The sequence below is a fragment of the Rhodotorula paludigena genome (assembly GCF_050403205.1).
Source record: "Rhodotorula paludigena JCM10292 DNA, Rt_paludigena_JCM10292v1_ctg18, whole genome shotgun sequence".
NCBI classification, from domain to species: Eukaryota; Fungi; Basidiomycota; class Microbotryomycetes; order Sporidiobolales; family Sporidiobolaceae; genus Rhodotorula; species Rhodotorula paludigena.
The window spans coordinates 26,290-42,018 of NW_027481440.1; the positions used below are offsets into that span (position 1 = coordinate 26,290).

Genomic DNA, 15,729 nt, shown 5'->3' on the forward strand with positions numbered 1-15,729 from the left:
TTCAAGCTCGCAACGAATCACGGTGTTGACAAGTGTAGAGTCTCAAGCGTGCTAAGCCGTCCTACTCTCCCCTCCTCGCTCGGACCATCAGCCTCACACCGCCCCCATGCCACCCTTCACCGCCATTACCGTCTCGCCCAAATCAACCGCCTCCTCACACCCGCCCAGCATCGCAAGCTCAACCAGCTCCCTGATGCTCCTTTCCTTAAGCAACAGCAGCGCCACCACGTCCGCGACGCTCTCCACGCCGAGCCCTGCGAACTTGCGCGCGAGGTCCGGCGCGCGCCCCAGGAGGCGCTGCAGCGTTGCGAAGGGTGTCTCGCTGTGCGGAGGGGGAGGGTAGGACTGGGCGGGCGCGCGGGCGAGGAGCAGCGAGAGCGTGCGGAGGAGGAAGGCTTCGAGAGAGGGGACGAAGGCGGTCGCGGCGAATTTCGGGGCGGAGAGGGTCACGGCCGCCGGCGTTGTCGAAGAGACAGCCGCACTCGGCAACGCCGGCGGTGCGAGCGGTGATGCGAAGGGCGAGGCGAAGAAGGCGGAAGGAGGGATGGCAGGCTGTGCGCTGGACGACGAGACGCGGAGTCTCTTCGCTGGGGCGAGTTCCGCTTCAGGCGTAGAGACAGCCGAAGCGTCAATGTGAGGGAGCGAAGGGCCGGCGACGGGTGGGGCCACGGGCGGCGCAACCTCCTGATCCTGAACGTCCTCCATCTCCTCATCACCCTCGTCCTCCTCTTCCGAGTTGTCGCTCGAGTCGATGAGCTCGAGCACTTCACGCTCATCTACTCCTTTGGTGACGGCTGTACGCTCGTGCCTGTGGGCGAGCCGGCGCTTGACGATCCGCCACATCTCGTCGTCGCCCTTTTCGCAGCGCACTCCCCAACCGCAGCCCTTTCCGCCGGCGTGTACGCCCTTGCCACTATCGCAGTGCATGACGAAAGCGTCGTGCGTATCGAGCTTGTACGTGCGGTGGACCTTGAATCCAGACGCGCGGCCGTGGGCGTAGACGCGAGCGAGAAGCTGGCGGGGCGAGACGAACGAGGTGGTCGGCGACGGGAGAGACGTGTCGTTGCGCTTTGGTAGAAGAAACATCAGTGGGAGCCTGCTCGAGCGATCCAAGTCAACACACCTGCACGAGGTCGGCGATTTCCGAGCGCAGGTCTCGAGCGGGCGGGTAGCCATGGCCGACCCACTTTGTCCCACCCTTCGAAGTTGACGCCTGCTTCGCCTTCTCCTGGCTCGATCCCGTCTTGCGGCGCTCGTCAGAAGGCGCAACAGGCGCAGGCGAAGAAGGCGTGACCGGCGCAGGGCGCGAGTTGGAGTTCCTGCTGGCCACCTGAGGGGTCTTAGGCGTTGCGATCGGATGCTTGCGCGTCGGATGACGGAGGGCGCGAAGCTTCTCCTCGGTATAAGCCCTGGCGACCTCCTTTCGCTTCGCTCGAATGTCGGAATCGCACGAGTGTACGCCCTGAAATTCGGTTACGCTGCAGTCGGCGCCGGACGACTTGATGCTGACGGCCTTGATGCCGAAGGTGCAGGGCGCGCCGCTGCCAACGTGCAGGACAGTGCTGTCGGAGCGAAGGCGGCACCGCATGCAGGTATGCCTCAGGTCGCCGTTCTCGAGCGTCAGCTCAACGTTGGCGGGTACTGTGTGAGGTCTCCTTCAGTGCTTGATGCAACCGACCGCGCAAGAAGCGGCGTACTCGCAGCCTTGTGGCAGGCGATCTTGAACAAGCCGGGAGTGGAGAAGACGTCGCCGAGGGCGGGAAAGGCTGCGGTCGGAGCAAGCGCCTGCTCCGATGCGTGCGCCATAGCAAGCAAGAGACGAGCGAGGCAGTGCGAGCGCGGGTCAAGGCGGAAGATGATGTGCAGGAAGCAAAGGAGAAGAGACAGCTCGGCGAGTCCGCGGACTCGTCCTTTCCGGTCGTGAAGCTCGTGCAGAGTCGGACTGCCTCGGATTTGGCTGTACTCCCTTCTGTCAGCGCTACGTGGGCTTGACACGGCCTCCATACGCGCAAGAGAGAGCAAAGCGGAGCGAGAGGCCTGACTGTAATCAGCATGGGAGGGCAGCTTGTGCTCTTCGCAGCAATTAGACACCCTCCTCGAACGCGTGCGAGGGCTAACATCCGTCCCGGCCGAGTGAACACGATGGGAAAGAGGCGAAGCGATGAAGCTGAGCAGGAGAGGGGGACATAGTGCGCCCCAATGACTCCAGAGCGACGGATGGATTTGTAGCGTTTCTTTCAAGGTCTAGCCTATTTCACTAGTCCGTCTAGATCGACCAGCGCGAGACGACGTCGCATTGACCCTCGCAGACACTCCTTCGGCTCGTTCCGCTCACTTCTTGCGCCCGCAACCGCGTCAAGCGCGTCTCGTTCTCGCCAAGATGGCGCAGAACGGTCAGCTGGACGAGCCGCGCATCGAGCTCGCGCCGCTCACGTTCCCGCTCGAACGTCTCGAGTCCCTCTCGTCTCTCCAGCTGGCCCTCGTGCAGTTCCACCTCCGCAACGATGAGCCAGGCTTCGAGCGGCTCGTCAGTCTCGCAAGGTCGATCTGGCGCGAGCGGCGGGAGGCAGCCATCGCCCGCGGCGAGCTGCTCGAGGGAGAAGCTCGCTCTTCGACGCCGACGAATCGTCCACTGCCTGCACCCATGATATCGCCCAAATATGCGCCCTTTGTCCCGCTCGTGGATGTCCTGCGCGAAGCGCACGCCAGCACGCCTAAGCCACTGCGCGCTGAGGTTGGTGTCGACCTGAAGAAGCGCGACCGTACCGTCTACGAGGGCGAATATGCCACATTCAAGTCGTATGCAGCGGCCGCCGAGGAGCTGGGCATCGTGATCTTGGGCAAGCCAGCCGGCTCCGGAGGCGGCAGGGATTGGATCCTGCTGAACGACAAGGTGAGCTTCGCTTCTCGCGTCTCTTCCCAACCCGTCCTGATGCTGTCAACCTGTCGCAGTTCATGCACGCCTCGCTGCCCGTGACTCCTGCTGATCCAGCGCCGCCCGCCTCGCTCATTCCCTCTGTGCCTCCTCCGACATCGCACTTCCACCTCTCGTCCCTCTCGTTTCCGAAGCCGCTCGCCGACGTCGCGAAATTGAACACGCGGCGTCTCCTCCTTCTCCAATTCCGCCATGATGTTCCTGCGCTCGACTCGTCGCCTCAGGGCAAGGCTCTCTTTGAGTCTATCCAGCGGGTCTACTGGCGGCGGAGGGCGACGCTCGTCGAGCAACAGGAGCAGGCTGCGCCCGCTTCCGTCGTGCTGCCCTCGGCTCTTGCGAAGCAAGCGTACCCGGCGGTGCCTACGTATGGCGTGCAGCCACTCGCCGAGGTCGGCGCCCTCCAGCAGACCACGAGCGCTATTCTTCCGCCTTTGCCCCCACTCGATGAATTGCTTCCTCCCGTCCTCACGGCGCCCTGGTATATCGTCGAAGTCTCACGATTGCCGTCAAACGGAATCGCCACGATCAGCGCCTTCCTCCCGCTGTTTCCCTCGCACCTCATCCCCTTCGCGACCATCCTTTATCCGCCTTCCCCGTTTACGATCCCTGGCTACGCCATGGCGCCGTTCGCTCGTCATGCGCACATCGCCTACCCGTCACGCGAGCTCGCAGTTGCCGCGCAGGCACACTTGAGCACCGTGTTCCTGCCGGAGGACGGCAGTGGCCTTCCCGCTGGCTTCGTCTGCGCTGCCCCTGCTCCGCCGCAGATTCCGCTGCAGTGGACGTGGGGGAGCGTCAGGCCAAAGGAGCGCGGTCCGCTGTGGAAGGTCGCTGTTGCGGCGGCGCAGAAGACTGCGGGGACGGCGAAAAGGGCGCGAGAGGAGGACGAGTTCTGTGAACGCGAGCTGGACAAAAAGCCGAAGCTCGACGTGCAAGAGCAGGTGCGTCGAGTGCTCCAACGGATACTGCGCAGTCGTCACTGACTCGCTCGAACCGTGTCAGGTCGTCGACCCGCAGCAATCCGTTCCTGCGCAGGCGCTCGAATCGTTCTATCCTCTCGCGTTCCTGTCACGGCCCGTCCCACGCGATATGCGCCAGGAGCGTCTCGTCGACGATTGCTTCGTCTGGCGTTTTGGGGCTGTCGCGTACACGCACAGTGAGCGCTTGCACCAGGGCTTCGCGGGCGAATGCCTCCTTTTCCGCTCTGCGGAAGACCGCCGCGCCTTCTCTCACTGGCTCGTCGACGACGCCTCTCGCTACTGGCGGTACAATCATATCCGCCCCGTCGACATGGACGTTACCGATGTCGCCAAGCTCGGTTGGCGCGTCGCCGACTTTGCGCCCGCTTGGCGCCGCGAGCAAGGTTTCACGCTCTCGTCGACGCCAGAGCGCGGCGCCGTGGGAGAGCGTGGCATGGGTCCGGCACCACGGGACTCGGGGCGCGAGGTTGGCTGGTTCGATTTCGAGTACGTGCAGCGTGGGCTGCCGGTTCCCGGGGCCGCCGACAAGTTCGCTTCGTCCGCTTCGGGTGGCTCTTCGCTCTTTGCGCGCATCGGAGGTACTGCCGAGCCCGAAGCCGAGTCTACGCAGGAGGAAGAGCCCGATATCCACCAGACTTCGTCCCTTCCCGACACCCTCTCCTCCGTTCCCCAATCACCCTTTCCTGACCAAGCTCCCATTGACGACGCTTCTCCTCATCTCTCCACCGCCTTCTCGCCGTCTTCTGCCCCTCTCGTCGACCTGCCAACGCCTCGTTTCCCCTCGCCCGCACCCACCCCCGAGCTCGACGATGTCGACGCGTTCGAGACGCCGCTCTCGGTCGCGCGCACGTACTCGGCGCCGCGCGAGTCGATGAAGCGCACTCGCGTGTCGGCGATTGCGCTCGTCGATTTCGTTGCCGAGCTCGAGCAGGTCGTGCAGGAGGGGCTGAAGCAGCTTGGGACGAACGTCCCGCATGAGGGGGAGGATGAGAAGGAGCAGGAGGAGCCGCAGAACGCGGACACGATGGACGTCGCCGTCGTGGAGGCTGACGAGGCGATCAAGCAGGAAGAAGAGGATGTGACGATGGTGGAGGGTGTTGGGAGCGAGGCGGAAACCGGCGGCGATGCGTCCCCTGCGCGGGCTGACGCGATCGCGCGCCCATCAGACCCGCCTCTCGCAGTATCGTCTGCGTACGCGGCGTCGATCATTGCCGTTGCACCGCCTATAGGCGCGCACGGCAACTCGCCTGCTTCCTCTCCCCCCAATCCCGTCTCGCCGCTTTCGGCCGCACGCAGAGCGGTGGAGGCTTCTCGCGTTCCACCTCCGAGCCAGAGCGTGTCAGGCGCCAGCTCTTCCGCCCCTTCGACTGCGCCGCCCGTTCCCGCCGTCGCAGGTGCTGCGACGTCCATGTCTGGGCCTGCGTCGCAGTTCACACGGCCACCTGCAGCGAGCGCACGTTCCCTCGGGGCTTTGGACATGCCGATACCAGTGAATTACCCAGTCGTGCCACATTACGCAGGCTGGCCTTCTTCCGCCCCGCCTGTACCCTACGCCTCTCCCAGCATGTTCACGCCCTTCGCCCCTCCGAACGCCCCCGCCTACTTTGCTCATCAGTTTCCAATCGTGCATCCTCACCCGCCACTCGCGCCGACTCTCGCGCGCCCTCCCGGCCCCGTCCACCCGGCCATCCCGACTGCTCCGCGGGCGATGCGCTTCCCGTCTGCGCGCCCGACCCCGCAGCCGTCGTCGCTGCCTGCAAGGCCCAACTTTGCGGTCACGATGCCACGGCAGCCGCCATTGCCTTGATGCACGATTGCGCCGGTGGAAGGTGGAGAGGAATACGACGCGGTAGGAACATTACCTCGAACCCATGCAATCGCTTTCCTTGGCGCTCGTCTGCCGCTTGTTATCGAGAGGATATCGCGCTGCGAAACAGTGGAAGGAAGCTTCTGCTGATGACACTTGCGAGACCCGGTGAGGACAACGGGCTGCCGCACTCGTCTCCTTCCCCACATACTCACTCGCCCACGATGCTCCGCTCGACCGTAGGACGGACAGCTGTGCATACCCCTCGAGCAGTGCGCACGTACGCATCGGCCCCGACGCCCGTGCAGCTCGCCTTCGAGAAGCAGGCTCCGGGGAACCTCACGTCGTCGAAGGCGCCGCTCGTCGTGCTGCACGGGTTGTACGGCAGCAAGCAAAACTGGCGCAGTCTGGCCAAGGGCATGGCGGCCAAGCTCGGGCGCGAGGTGTACACGCTCGTGCGCTCTTCATCTCTCGCCCGAGGCCGAGTGGGGGCCGTCGAGGGCGTTCAAGGTGAAGCTGACTGGGAGTATGTGCACGCAGGACCTGCGGAACCACGGCCATTCGCCGCACAAGCGCGAGTGCAGCTACGAGGACTTGGCCGCCGACGTGAACGCGTTCATCGAGAAGGAGCAGAAACTCGACGACTGCATCGTCGTCGGTCACTCGATGTGCGTTCTCGAACTGCTCAGCGCGGCGTATGGAGCCTGACTGACCCTCCGTGCTGTGCAGGGGCGGGAAGGTGGCGATGGCTCTCGCGTTGGGCGGCTGCGATGCGCTTTCACGCCTTGTCGGTGCGTCTTCCGGCCAGTCTTGCGTCTGCTCTCTCTGAGACCTCGTCACACAGTCGTCGACATTGCTCCGGGCGTCGGCAAGATTTCTCCCGAATTCCGGGCCTACCTTGACGCGATGAAGGAGATCGACGACGCAAAGGTCATGTCGCGGAAGGAGGCTGATACGATCCTGCAAAAGACTGAGCCCGTGCGTGTCTTACTCTGCTTTCCGCCTCTCAAGCGCAAGTGCGTCACTGAAGAAGGACTGACGTGACGCAAACCTGCAGGACCTCGGCGTACGGCAGTTCCTCCTCACCAATCTTGACCGGGCATCACCGTCCGACCCATACCAATTCCGCCTGCCCCTGCACTTCCTCTCAAACGCAATCGACGAGATTGGCCACTTCCCGTATGCACCTGGGGAGAAGGTGTTTGAGAAGCCGTCGCTCTTCCTCAAGGGTGCGCTCAGATTCGCTGTAAAAAGGGCAGGGCATTGCTTACCCTCCGCCGGCGCAGGGAGTAAGAGCAAGTACATCAACTCGCGCAACATTCCGATCATCAAGCAGTTCTTCCCCGACTCCCAACTCGAAACGCTCGATGCTGGACATTGGGGTGCGTTGCAGCGTTCTCCATCATCTTCGATCGCCGAGTCCCTCGCTCTCGTGCGAGCAACCCCTGACCATGCACATCCGGCGTGCAGTGCATGCGGAGAAGCCCAAAGAGTTTGTCGAGCTGCTAGACCGTTTCTGCAAGGAATAGAGCCGCCTTGTCCCTGCCCCGTTGGCGCGGCATCACCCCGCTGCCTCTGCGTCTAGGCACTTGACTCGGTGCCTTGTCGGTGCCGGCTGCTCTCGCAGACTTGCGCCCACCGCGCCAGCTACCGTAGTCGCTCATCAGGCGCGTCGTGACGCGTCGCACCGCCTCTCGCCCGTCCCACACTGCTCGCACGCTGTCTCCCTTTCGCCCTTGCTCTTCGCCTGCACTCTGCTGCGGCTCGTATTTGACCAGTAAACCGCTCGAGCTATGCCCTCGCCTGTCGAAGCAAGTCCTACCGGCTTTTTCGCCTCGAGTCCTGATGCGTCCACCGACTCCGAGTCCGTCAATCCACCCGCAGCCAGCGACACGCCGTCCGCGCCAGGGCAAGCGGGTACCGGTCCAGCCTCCAAGAAACGGCGCCACATTCGCTGGACGGAGGCGGAAACAACCGCCTTGTGCGAGGCTGCTGAGCGGCACAAGCGCGAGAAGCGCGTCAATTGGGCGGCGGTCAAGCGCGACCTGGTCGCTGCAGGCTTCGAGGCGCGCGACACTGCGTCGTACTCGGATCGGTGCAGGGTCGCGAAATCACGCAAGGATGCTGGCGTCTCGTGTAAGCAAGGATCTCTTGACCTGACCTTACTCGAAATCAACTTGAAACGATATCGCTGACCAATTCCGCGCTATTCAACTCGCAGTGATGAAGATCCTGCCCTGGACCGACGAAGAGGACGCGCGCCTGCTCGCCATCAGCCTGCACTCCGAGGCTCAAGCAACAGACGCTGGCAGCGCACGCAAAATCAACTGGCTTGAGCATCTGAACAATTTTCCCGGACGGGCGCATGCCGACCTGACGGTCCGCTACAGCACGGTCCAGTACTTGCTGCGGCCGCTCACCGCCTCGGTTGATCGCCGAGAGCGCATCATGCCTCGGGTCAACGAGGTTCTCGCCGACTTCAAGGCCGTAGCCGCGAGGGAGATGCAGCAGACCAGTCAAGGTGCGCTGAACCTTCAACTCCTGAATCCTCGCGGCTGTCACGCTGAACGACATGGCTTATTTCTCAGACGCAGTCTCGACCTCCCGTCACGCGGCAGCTACCCTCGCGCGCATGGGCCCCTTGGCCTGTACGTGCGCGTTCCGCCATGACGCTGCAGCTGCACCGACTACTTCTCAGCTGCCGACGAGACGCCGACGTGCGTCGGCGCCCCCGCTGGCCGCTACCGACCTTGCTACTTGGGTCATCTCGTCGCAGTCTCGGGCGCCTTTGCTGCCGACAGAACGCAGCCCTACTGCATCTTTCTCGGCGTCTCCTACCCGCATGTCCGAAGGCGCCCTCCCGTCCTCCGTTGCCTCGTACTCGTCACCCGCCGTCTCCACTTCGTCTCTCCTCGTTTCCTCCACGTCAATGCCGCCCGGGACCACGGTTCCGATGCGTGAGCGCGCCGGTTGTGCTGAGGGCGACCTTGGCGGACTACCCATTGCTTCGGACCCGACCGACGGCGTTAGTCAGGCGAAGTCGCGGGTTCGAGGTACCAAGCGCCGCTTCGGTCTCTTCAGCGGAGAGTCGCAGGTCACTTCGTCGTGGAGCGCTCTGCGGGAGCAGCAGTGGCTGAGGAGCCTGAGGAGGAGGCTGGTCACTGGCGAAGAGGCGGCGGTGGCCGTGAACGAGGCGGGTAGTGGGCAGAGCCCTTCTCCCTGAAGGCCGGCCGTGCGGCGGCGGCAAAGGAATACAAATGGAGCTCGCCTCGATCTCTGCGACAAGTGCTCGCGGCAAGATGACTGGGCAAGCGAGAGTCTGGTGAGCGGCTCAAGGCAAGCCGCACTCTTGCTGGCCCGCCCCAGGGCCTACCTTGCTTGACTGCTTGCACCTATGCTTCCGTTTCGCTGACGCCCACCACTCAAACGGCTTCTGAGGGGGGGCTCAAAGTGATCACAGCGGTGTGACATTCGTCAGATGCAGACGAGGCAAGGAAAGGCCGCTTCGTACAGTCTTCTGCCTGTCGCTGACATCACACCGGTCCTGTAGTATCTGTCACTCCTGGCCTATCGGAGTGGACGAGGAATGACCCAGCGCAAGCAAAGCAAAAGATGTTTAGAGGTTGACCTTCCTAAGCACCTCTCTCGGCGATTATTCCGCTCGGGGGCAGTGATGTGCTCTTCCGAAGCAGCAGAAGTTTGCAGTAGAGCGCCCCCCACGAGTCATGTCTGGTTCACGCAGGCCACGCTCAACCCTCCACTCTTTCTCCGCAACGTCGCGGTTCGTCCGCGGCTCTCCTGTCTTTTCATCTTTGCTGCCCGACGACGTCCATCTGTCGCCCGCGCACAGGCAGAGAGGCTCGAGGACAGTCCAGCATGGACTGGTCCCCTCCCTCGCCGTCGCCCGACCGCTTCGAGGCGTCGACATCGCCCACCGCCGTCTCGCCCGGCACCGCCTCGACATCTTCGCCAGCCCCGAGCGTCGCGGAACAGACGGAGAGCGCCACGAAGGGCAAGACGAGGGAGCGCCACAAGCGCTGGTCCGAGCCCGAGCTGGTCGCGCTGAAGGACGCGGCCCAGGCCGAACGAGATTGGGTCGCGGTGAAGCACCGGCTTGTCGGGGAAGGGTTCGCGGAGCGCAAGCCCGAAGCACTCCGTACCCAGTACAAGGCCATGCTCGAGCGAGGTGGGAGCAGCGGGGAAGGTCCGTCGTGCCGCTTTCGCGATGGCCACAGAACTGATTATTTGGCCGCCATAGTGTCCACCAAGCTGGTCGGCCCTGCATGGACCGACGAGGAGGACGCTCGCATCCTGCATGTGCTGCACAGACAGACGTCAACGGGCGCCGATTCGGCGACAACCCGCGTAAAGTGGCGACTTCACGCGAACGAGTTTCCCGGGCGCTCTCACAACGACCTCGCGCGGCGTCTCGTGCACCTCAAAGCGCTCAGGAAGGCGTCGGACGGTGACCAAACGCGGCGCAACAAGCTCAAGCGGATGCTTGACCGCTTGATCGCCGAGTCGCAGATGGTCAACGTCGTCGAGACGCCAACGTCGGACGCAAGCGAACGGTCGCTCACGAACGGGTCTGCTCAGCAAATCGACTCGACCGTCGAGACGAGTGTTGCAACGTCAACTACGCCAGTTGCCTCCCCCACAGTCGCGTCCGCTTCGCCCGCCTTCGATGCAACTGCCTTCGACTCGGCCACAACGACCTCGCTCTCGTCTGCAAGTGCAACGGTCGTCCGCTCGAGCGAGTCCTCGCTTGCGTCCGTCTCGGTCCCGTCCTCAGCGTTCGACAGCTCGGCGAGCGAGCTATACTTCCCTCTCCTCACGTCAGCCGCCTTCCCGACCGCCCTTGCCCATACCGCTTCGTCCGACCTCACCACGCCCTATCCTTACACCGCGCATCTCGCACTCGACCCCGTCGCGACCGCTTCTCCCGTCCTTCAGCAGACCTCCGCGCCGTTCCCCCCATCCGAATCTCTAGCGACGGTCGCCGAACCCGCCTGTGCCGACTCCGCTCCCATCGCCGACCCGCCCGCCCTCGTCACGAGTACGCAGGACTCGAACGTGTCGCTCTCGCCGACTTCAGCCGTCCCCGCTCCGACAACTGCGCCCGCTCTCCGGCCGTCTTTCCCGCAGAAGGCCAAACGTCGCGTTTCTTTCGCGTCGTCGCTCGCGCACGAGACGGACCTCGAGCGGGTGCGTGCGATCAGAAGGTGCTTGAGTGGAGCGACGAGCGGAGGAGGGGACAGGAGCGGAGGAGAGGCGAGTTGAGGAGGGGAACGCAGAAGGAGTTGGCGCGCTTGGGACTTGGTCGGCAGTCTGTACACAGCGAGGGGCATGCACAATGCACAGCTTAGGCACACGACCGTTCAAACATCCAGCGAGTCACCGCGAAGAGACCTTTGCGCCTGGGAGAGGGATGAGTCCTGATGTGCTTTCGAGCAGCAGCTCTCGCCCGTCTCGCGCGCAGCAGTCTCGCAGACGAGTGGTAGTGATAACAACGCACAGGCGTGCCCGGACAGGCACACGGCTCGTTCCCCTTCGTCGAATAGAGGGGCAAGCGCGAGAGCGAGCGGGGTGGAGAGGCAGATAGTGATCACATGTCTGTGTGGACCGTATTCGGAAGAGAGGGAGCGGCGGATTGCGTATTTCGGGGACGGGCGAGAACGAAAGGGCCGGTATAGACCTTTGATCACTGGACGTAACGAGAGAGGTGGGAGGGAAGAAGGGCGTTGGATTTTCACCGCGTGAACCAGAAGGCAAGCGCAATGACGAGGTAGAGCGCGACTGCGCGCGGGCGAGAACAGCATCAGTATGAATGCGCCAAGTGGCGAGAGCCGGAGCGGGGACGCACTGAGCATGAGGCCTTCGAGGTAGTTGCTCTTGCCGTCCGAGACGAGGATGTCGACGAGCAGCACCGAGACGAACAGCACGATCGTCTCAAAGTTCCTGTGCGCGCGTGCACATCGTCAGCTAATGCCCTTGGCGAAGCATCCGCGCAGGTGAACGCGACAGGACGCACTCGAAGAAGAGGGTGAGGTCCTGGTTGATGATCCAGCCGACGATGACGAGGATGGGGATGAGGCCGACGCCGATCTGGATGCTCGAGCCGATGGCGACGCCAATCGTGAGCTCCATCTTGCCCTTGGTCGCCATCCAGATGGACGTGACGTGCTCTGCGAAGACGCGTCAGCATGAGTATCCTTCGTACCGAGAGTGGGCAAGCTGGAAGAGCGCACCTGCCGCGTTACCGACGATGGGAAGGAGAATGAGACCGATGAACGCTTTTGGGATGTTGCGCTCCTGCGCAAACTCGTCGATCGCGCCGACGAGAATGTCGGCCGCAAACGCCGTCACGACGGTGACGACGACGAGGGCGCCGATGGCCGTCTGGATGTTCATCTTGGCCTCCTCCTCCTCGTGCTCCGAGGGGTCCTCGAACAGGTAGTGGTGCGAGCGGAGCTGGAAGAAGAGGTCTGCGCAAGGAAGGGGGTTCGGGTCAGACAGAATCGCCTGCCAAGCGTCAAGAGACGAAACGCACAGGTCGCGTAGCAAATGAGAAGAATCTGCGTGTACGGAGCGTAGCGGAGCGATAGTAAGCAGCGTTCGTGCGGTACTCGCGCAGTGGGACCGAGTTCACGCACAATGGCCGTGCCGCGCGAGAGCTTGAGCAGGCCGTCCAAGTCGGCCTTGCCATCCTTGACACCAGCGAGGAGGCTGAGCGCGCCATCGCCATCGCGGTCCAGGCTGCCATCGAGCTGGCTCGCGCGATACGCGGCCGGGATAACTAGGGTCGAGCACCCGAGGACCATGAGACTGCTCGACGCCTGCGCGGCCGTCATCTGGAAGGTCTGCTCCTTGAAGACGAGGCCGCCGGCGAGGAACGAGCACCCGAGGACGAGGAGGAGGTTCGAGAGGATCGAGCCGAGGAGCGAGGTCTGCACGATGCGCAGCTCGCCGCGGATGAGGGCGAGGATCGAGACGATGAGCTCGACCTGCGGTAGACTGTCGTCAACTTCTGCGCCAACTCGGAGAAAAAAAGAAGGATCTTCGACACGCACAGCATTGCCGAACGTCGCGTTCAGGAGGCCGCCGATGGTCTGGCCGAGGCGGAGCGAGCACTGCTCGGTCGCATCGCCAAGGAGCGAGGCGAGGGGGATGATGGCGACAAAGCTGAGGACGAAGTCGGCAGTCGCGCCCCAGTGGGCAAAGTGAGACGCGAACGCGAGCGGGACGGCGACGAGGAGGACGTTGAGATAGCCCGAGAGGAGAAAGTTGCGCAGGCTCTGCACGAAGGTGGGCGCTTCGCGGACCAGACCATCCTGTGATGACGCGGAGTGTGCGGGCCCGTTCGAATGTGAAGAATAGGGCGACGGGGAAGGCGAGCGGGAAGGGGGTCGAGGAGAAGCAGATCGCGAGTTGTCGGGCGCGGGCGACAGAGACGGGCGAGGGTGTGCGTTCGGGATCTAAGCGAGTCAGTGACCAGCTCAGTACTCGCGCGGTGCAGGCACTCGGGGCACAGAGGGAGGGAAAGACGGCTCACATGGAACGTGTGCGAGTCGCTGCGAGCATGGCGGCCGATGAGAGGCGTGTGCTCGTCCGAGCCCGGGTGTGCGACTGTGGCACTGGTTCCTTGCGCTGCACGTCCTCGGCAGGAGGAGCGGGGACAAGGGAGAGACCGGCGCGATGAGGTCAGGACGGGGCACGGCGAGGAGGAGGCAGGCGCAGCGCCGTGAGCCGGTGGGGGAGGCAGCGGGGATGCAGGCGGGACAGAGGGCAACCACACGCACGCATCTCGGCGGTGCTCGCACTCGCGGAAGCTCGACGCGGAAGCAGGGCGAGCGCCCGCCCGCCTCACCGCCTGACCCGCCCCACGCCAAGTCCCCCTCTCCGCTCGAGGCAAACCTCAACTCTTCTTCAGGAAGGTCAGCCAGGCGCGTTGACGTCACCGCCAGGCTCTACACTCCCTCGTATGCCGCCTCGTCTACTCCCGCTTGATCTCTAGCACCTCGTCTCCCACCCCTCTCGCAGCCTTCATCCTCCCCCTTCCCTCATGCCGCCCCGTTCCCTCGAGTAGCCACGCCCGGATCCTTGGCGCCGCGCGCCGCGCACCGAGGCTGATCCACTCGGGCACTAGCGGGAACGCATGCACCTCGTTCGGCTCGTCGAGCACCTCGAGCGCGAACGGCTCGCCAGCGGCGCCGTCCCCCCGCCCGATGCCGCCGACAGAGAGCGCGGCAGAGCGGGAAGCGGCAGCGAGGTTCGAGACGAGGTGCGACACCTCGGGGTGGAACAGCTCGGCGCCGCCAGTCGTGACGAGGATCCGCAGCCGCTTCTTCTTCTTGTGCTTCTGCTCGTCCGATGTTGGCGCAGCGTCGACGTACGCCCGTGCGACAGCCGTGAGCTGCGGGATCGCCTCGGGCAGCGCAGGCGAGAAGTACGGGTGCGCCGCGCCGCGCTCGTACACGCTGCCACTCTCCGCGCCACCCGCCTCGCCGTCGCGGCGCGAGAGGCGCGCCGCCTTGTGCACGGCCGGGTCGTGCACGCCGCGCAGGAACTCGCGGATCGAGTTGGTCGCCATCGACGCGCAGATGATGTCGTCTTCGTACCGCGACGACATGGCGCGCGCGTACGTCGAGGCGGTGAGATCGCTCCAGGGCGAGAAGAGGAGGAGGCCCGCAGGCAGGACGAGAGAGCGAGCGGAGGAGGGGGAGAGAGTGACGGCGAGGTACTGCAGGAGCATGAGCGAGAGCGACCCGCCGGCAGAGTCGCCTGCGAGGACGATGTCGCGGTAGCCGAGTTCGAGGACGAGGTGTGCATAGACAGCGAGGGCGTCCTGCAGCGCGGCAGGGAAAGCCTGATTGCGCGTTGTTGCCTTGCGGAAATTGGCACCTGCGTAGCATAGGGTGAGCGGGTTGCATGGCAGGAAGGTTGCGAAGTGCTCACCGACAACCCGCAATCCAGTCTCTCTTGCAATCTTGTAGCACCGACTCCCTTCTGACGGATTGCCCGTCCTGTGCAAATGGAAGCGCGTCAGTCCGTAAGCGGGAGATCGGAAAGGCCGCGCCAGACGCACACGAATCCTCCGCCGACAAAGTACAGCACGACCCGTTCCCGCTCATCCCGCGCCTTCCATCTATCCCACCCAGGGCGTCCAGCAGCACTCGCCTGCTCGCCCTGGCGCTCGAACCACAGGCATGGGACGGGCTTGAAGTCGACGATCCCGCTCGGGTCGACAACGTCGCCCTTGACCCAGCCCTCCGCCCTCGCCCGCGCGGGCAGCTCCGCGTCCCTCACGTCGACGTTCACTCTCGCACCTCCTCCGACGCGCACAGAGAACTCCTCGAGGAGCCACGCCCAGAGCGGGATGCCACGCTCTTCGGACGGCGTGAGCGCACCTGGCGACCCGACGTCGCAAACGGCCCAGATGAGGCGGCGCAAGAGCGGGTACACGAGGCGCTGCTGCGGGTTCCAGCGCTGGCGCTTGCCCGGACAGAAGAGGGGCGGCAGCGCGCGCTCGACGGGCGGGAAGAGCGCGAGGGCGACGAGCGCAAGGTGCAGCGGGACGAGGGACAGGACCCAGCAGAGCCGCAGCGCGCGGTACAGCTGGACGGAGAGGCTGTTGGTGCTCAGGCGGCGCTCGAGCGGAGGGATCGAGGGCGTCCAGAAGGACGGCTGGGTGCGCGGGCCCTCCCAGTCGGCCATGCTGGATCCGCAGGTAGGTTGAACAAGCGAGAGCGAGGAGCAAGGGTAGGATTGCAGGGCAAGCAAAGCAAGGACCCGGCGCACGGCTGGAGACTCGCCGATACAGGATCGTCAGCGGCCGGCGATCGCGGCGGCAACCGGGCCATGCTGCTCTGCGATGACCCGCTGCTTCGCCGAGCGCCTTGATCCTACTGCTTGCTCGCTGCTCGAGAATCTCTGCCTGACGCCAAGAAGAGCCGAAAGGGCGAGAGCCGGCGGCGGTGGAAAGGTCTCATCAGCTCCGGCGCACGGAA

General features: G+C 64.3%; 6 protein-coding genes across 6 annotated transcripts; 4 read left to right on the forward strand and 2 right to left on the reverse strand.

Annotated features, from left to right (window-relative positions):
- Positions 1 to 93: 93 nt before the first annotated feature.
- Positions 94 to 1,806, reverse strand: JCM10292_001196 (uncharacterized protein; the record flags this gene model as incomplete). Its single annotated transcript, XM_076648703.1, has 3 exons — positions 94 to 1,068; positions 1,124 to 1,641; positions 1,698 to 1,806. 3 exons carry the CDS (start codon positions 1,804 to 1,806, stop codon positions 94 to 96), a joined length of 1,602 nt encoding a protein of 533 aa, XP_076505649.1.
- A 574-nt stretch (positions 1,807 to 2,380) lies between these two features.
- On the forward strand, positions 2,381 to 5,722 carry JCM10292_001197 (uncharacterized protein; the record flags this gene model as incomplete). Its single annotated transcript, XM_076648704.1, has 3 exons — positions 2,381 to 2,893; positions 2,953 to 3,876; positions 3,938 to 5,722. 3 exons carry the CDS (start codon positions 2,381 to 2,383, stop codon positions 5,720 to 5,722), a joined length of 3,222 nt encoding a protein of 1,073 aa, XP_076505650.1.
- A 224-nt stretch (positions 5,723 to 5,946) lies between these two features.
- JCM10292_001198 (uncharacterized protein) lies at positions 5,947 to 7,251 on the forward strand (the record flags this gene model as incomplete). The annotated part of the gene is made up of 7 exons (XM_076648705.1): positions 5,947 to 6,177; positions 6,263 to 6,390; positions 6,452 to 6,513; positions 6,567 to 6,700; positions 6,780 to 6,951; positions 7,009 to 7,104; positions 7,193 to 7,251. 7 exons carry the CDS (start codon positions 5,947 to 5,949, stop codon positions 7,249 to 7,251), a joined length of 882 nt encoding a protein of 293 aa, XP_076505651.1.
- Positions 7,252 to 7,515: 264 nt separating this feature from the next.
- Positions 7,516 to 8,683, forward strand: JCM10292_001199 (uncharacterized protein; the record flags this gene model as incomplete). The annotated part of the gene is made up of 4 exons (XM_076648706.1): positions 7,516 to 7,858; positions 7,944 to 8,243; positions 8,311 to 8,370; positions 8,421 to 8,683. The coding sequence occupies 4 exons, from the start codon at positions 7,516 to 7,518 to the stop codon at positions 8,681 to 8,683; spliced, it is 966 nt and encodes a 321-aa protein (XP_076505652.1).
- Positions 8,684 to 9,598: 915 nt separating this feature from the next.
- On the forward strand, positions 9,599 to 11,283 carry JCM10292_001200 (uncharacterized protein; the record flags this gene model as incomplete). Its single annotated transcript, XM_076648707.1, has 3 exons — positions 9,599 to 9,926; positions 9,981 to 10,927; positions 11,254 to 11,283. The coding sequence occupies 3 exons, from the start codon at positions 9,599 to 9,601 to the stop codon at positions 11,281 to 11,283; spliced, it is 1,305 nt and encodes a 434-aa protein (XP_076505653.1).
- A 188-nt stretch (positions 11,284 to 11,471) lies between these two features.
- On the reverse strand, positions 11,472 to 15,436 carry JCM10292_001201 (uncharacterized protein; the record flags this gene model as incomplete). The annotated part of the gene is made up of 11 exons (XM_076648708.1): positions 11,472 to 11,518; positions 11,586 to 11,680; positions 11,754 to 11,907; positions 11,971 to 12,207; positions 12,273 to 12,297; positions 12,376 to 12,726; positions 12,793 to 13,197; positions 13,275 to 13,369; positions 13,844 to 14,623; positions 14,678 to 14,745; positions 14,808 to 15,436. 11 exons carry the CDS (start codon positions 15,434 to 15,436, stop codon positions 11,472 to 11,474), a joined length of 2,886 nt encoding a protein of 961 aa, XP_076505654.1.
- Between the last annotated feature and the right edge of the window lie 293 nt (positions 15,437 to 15,729).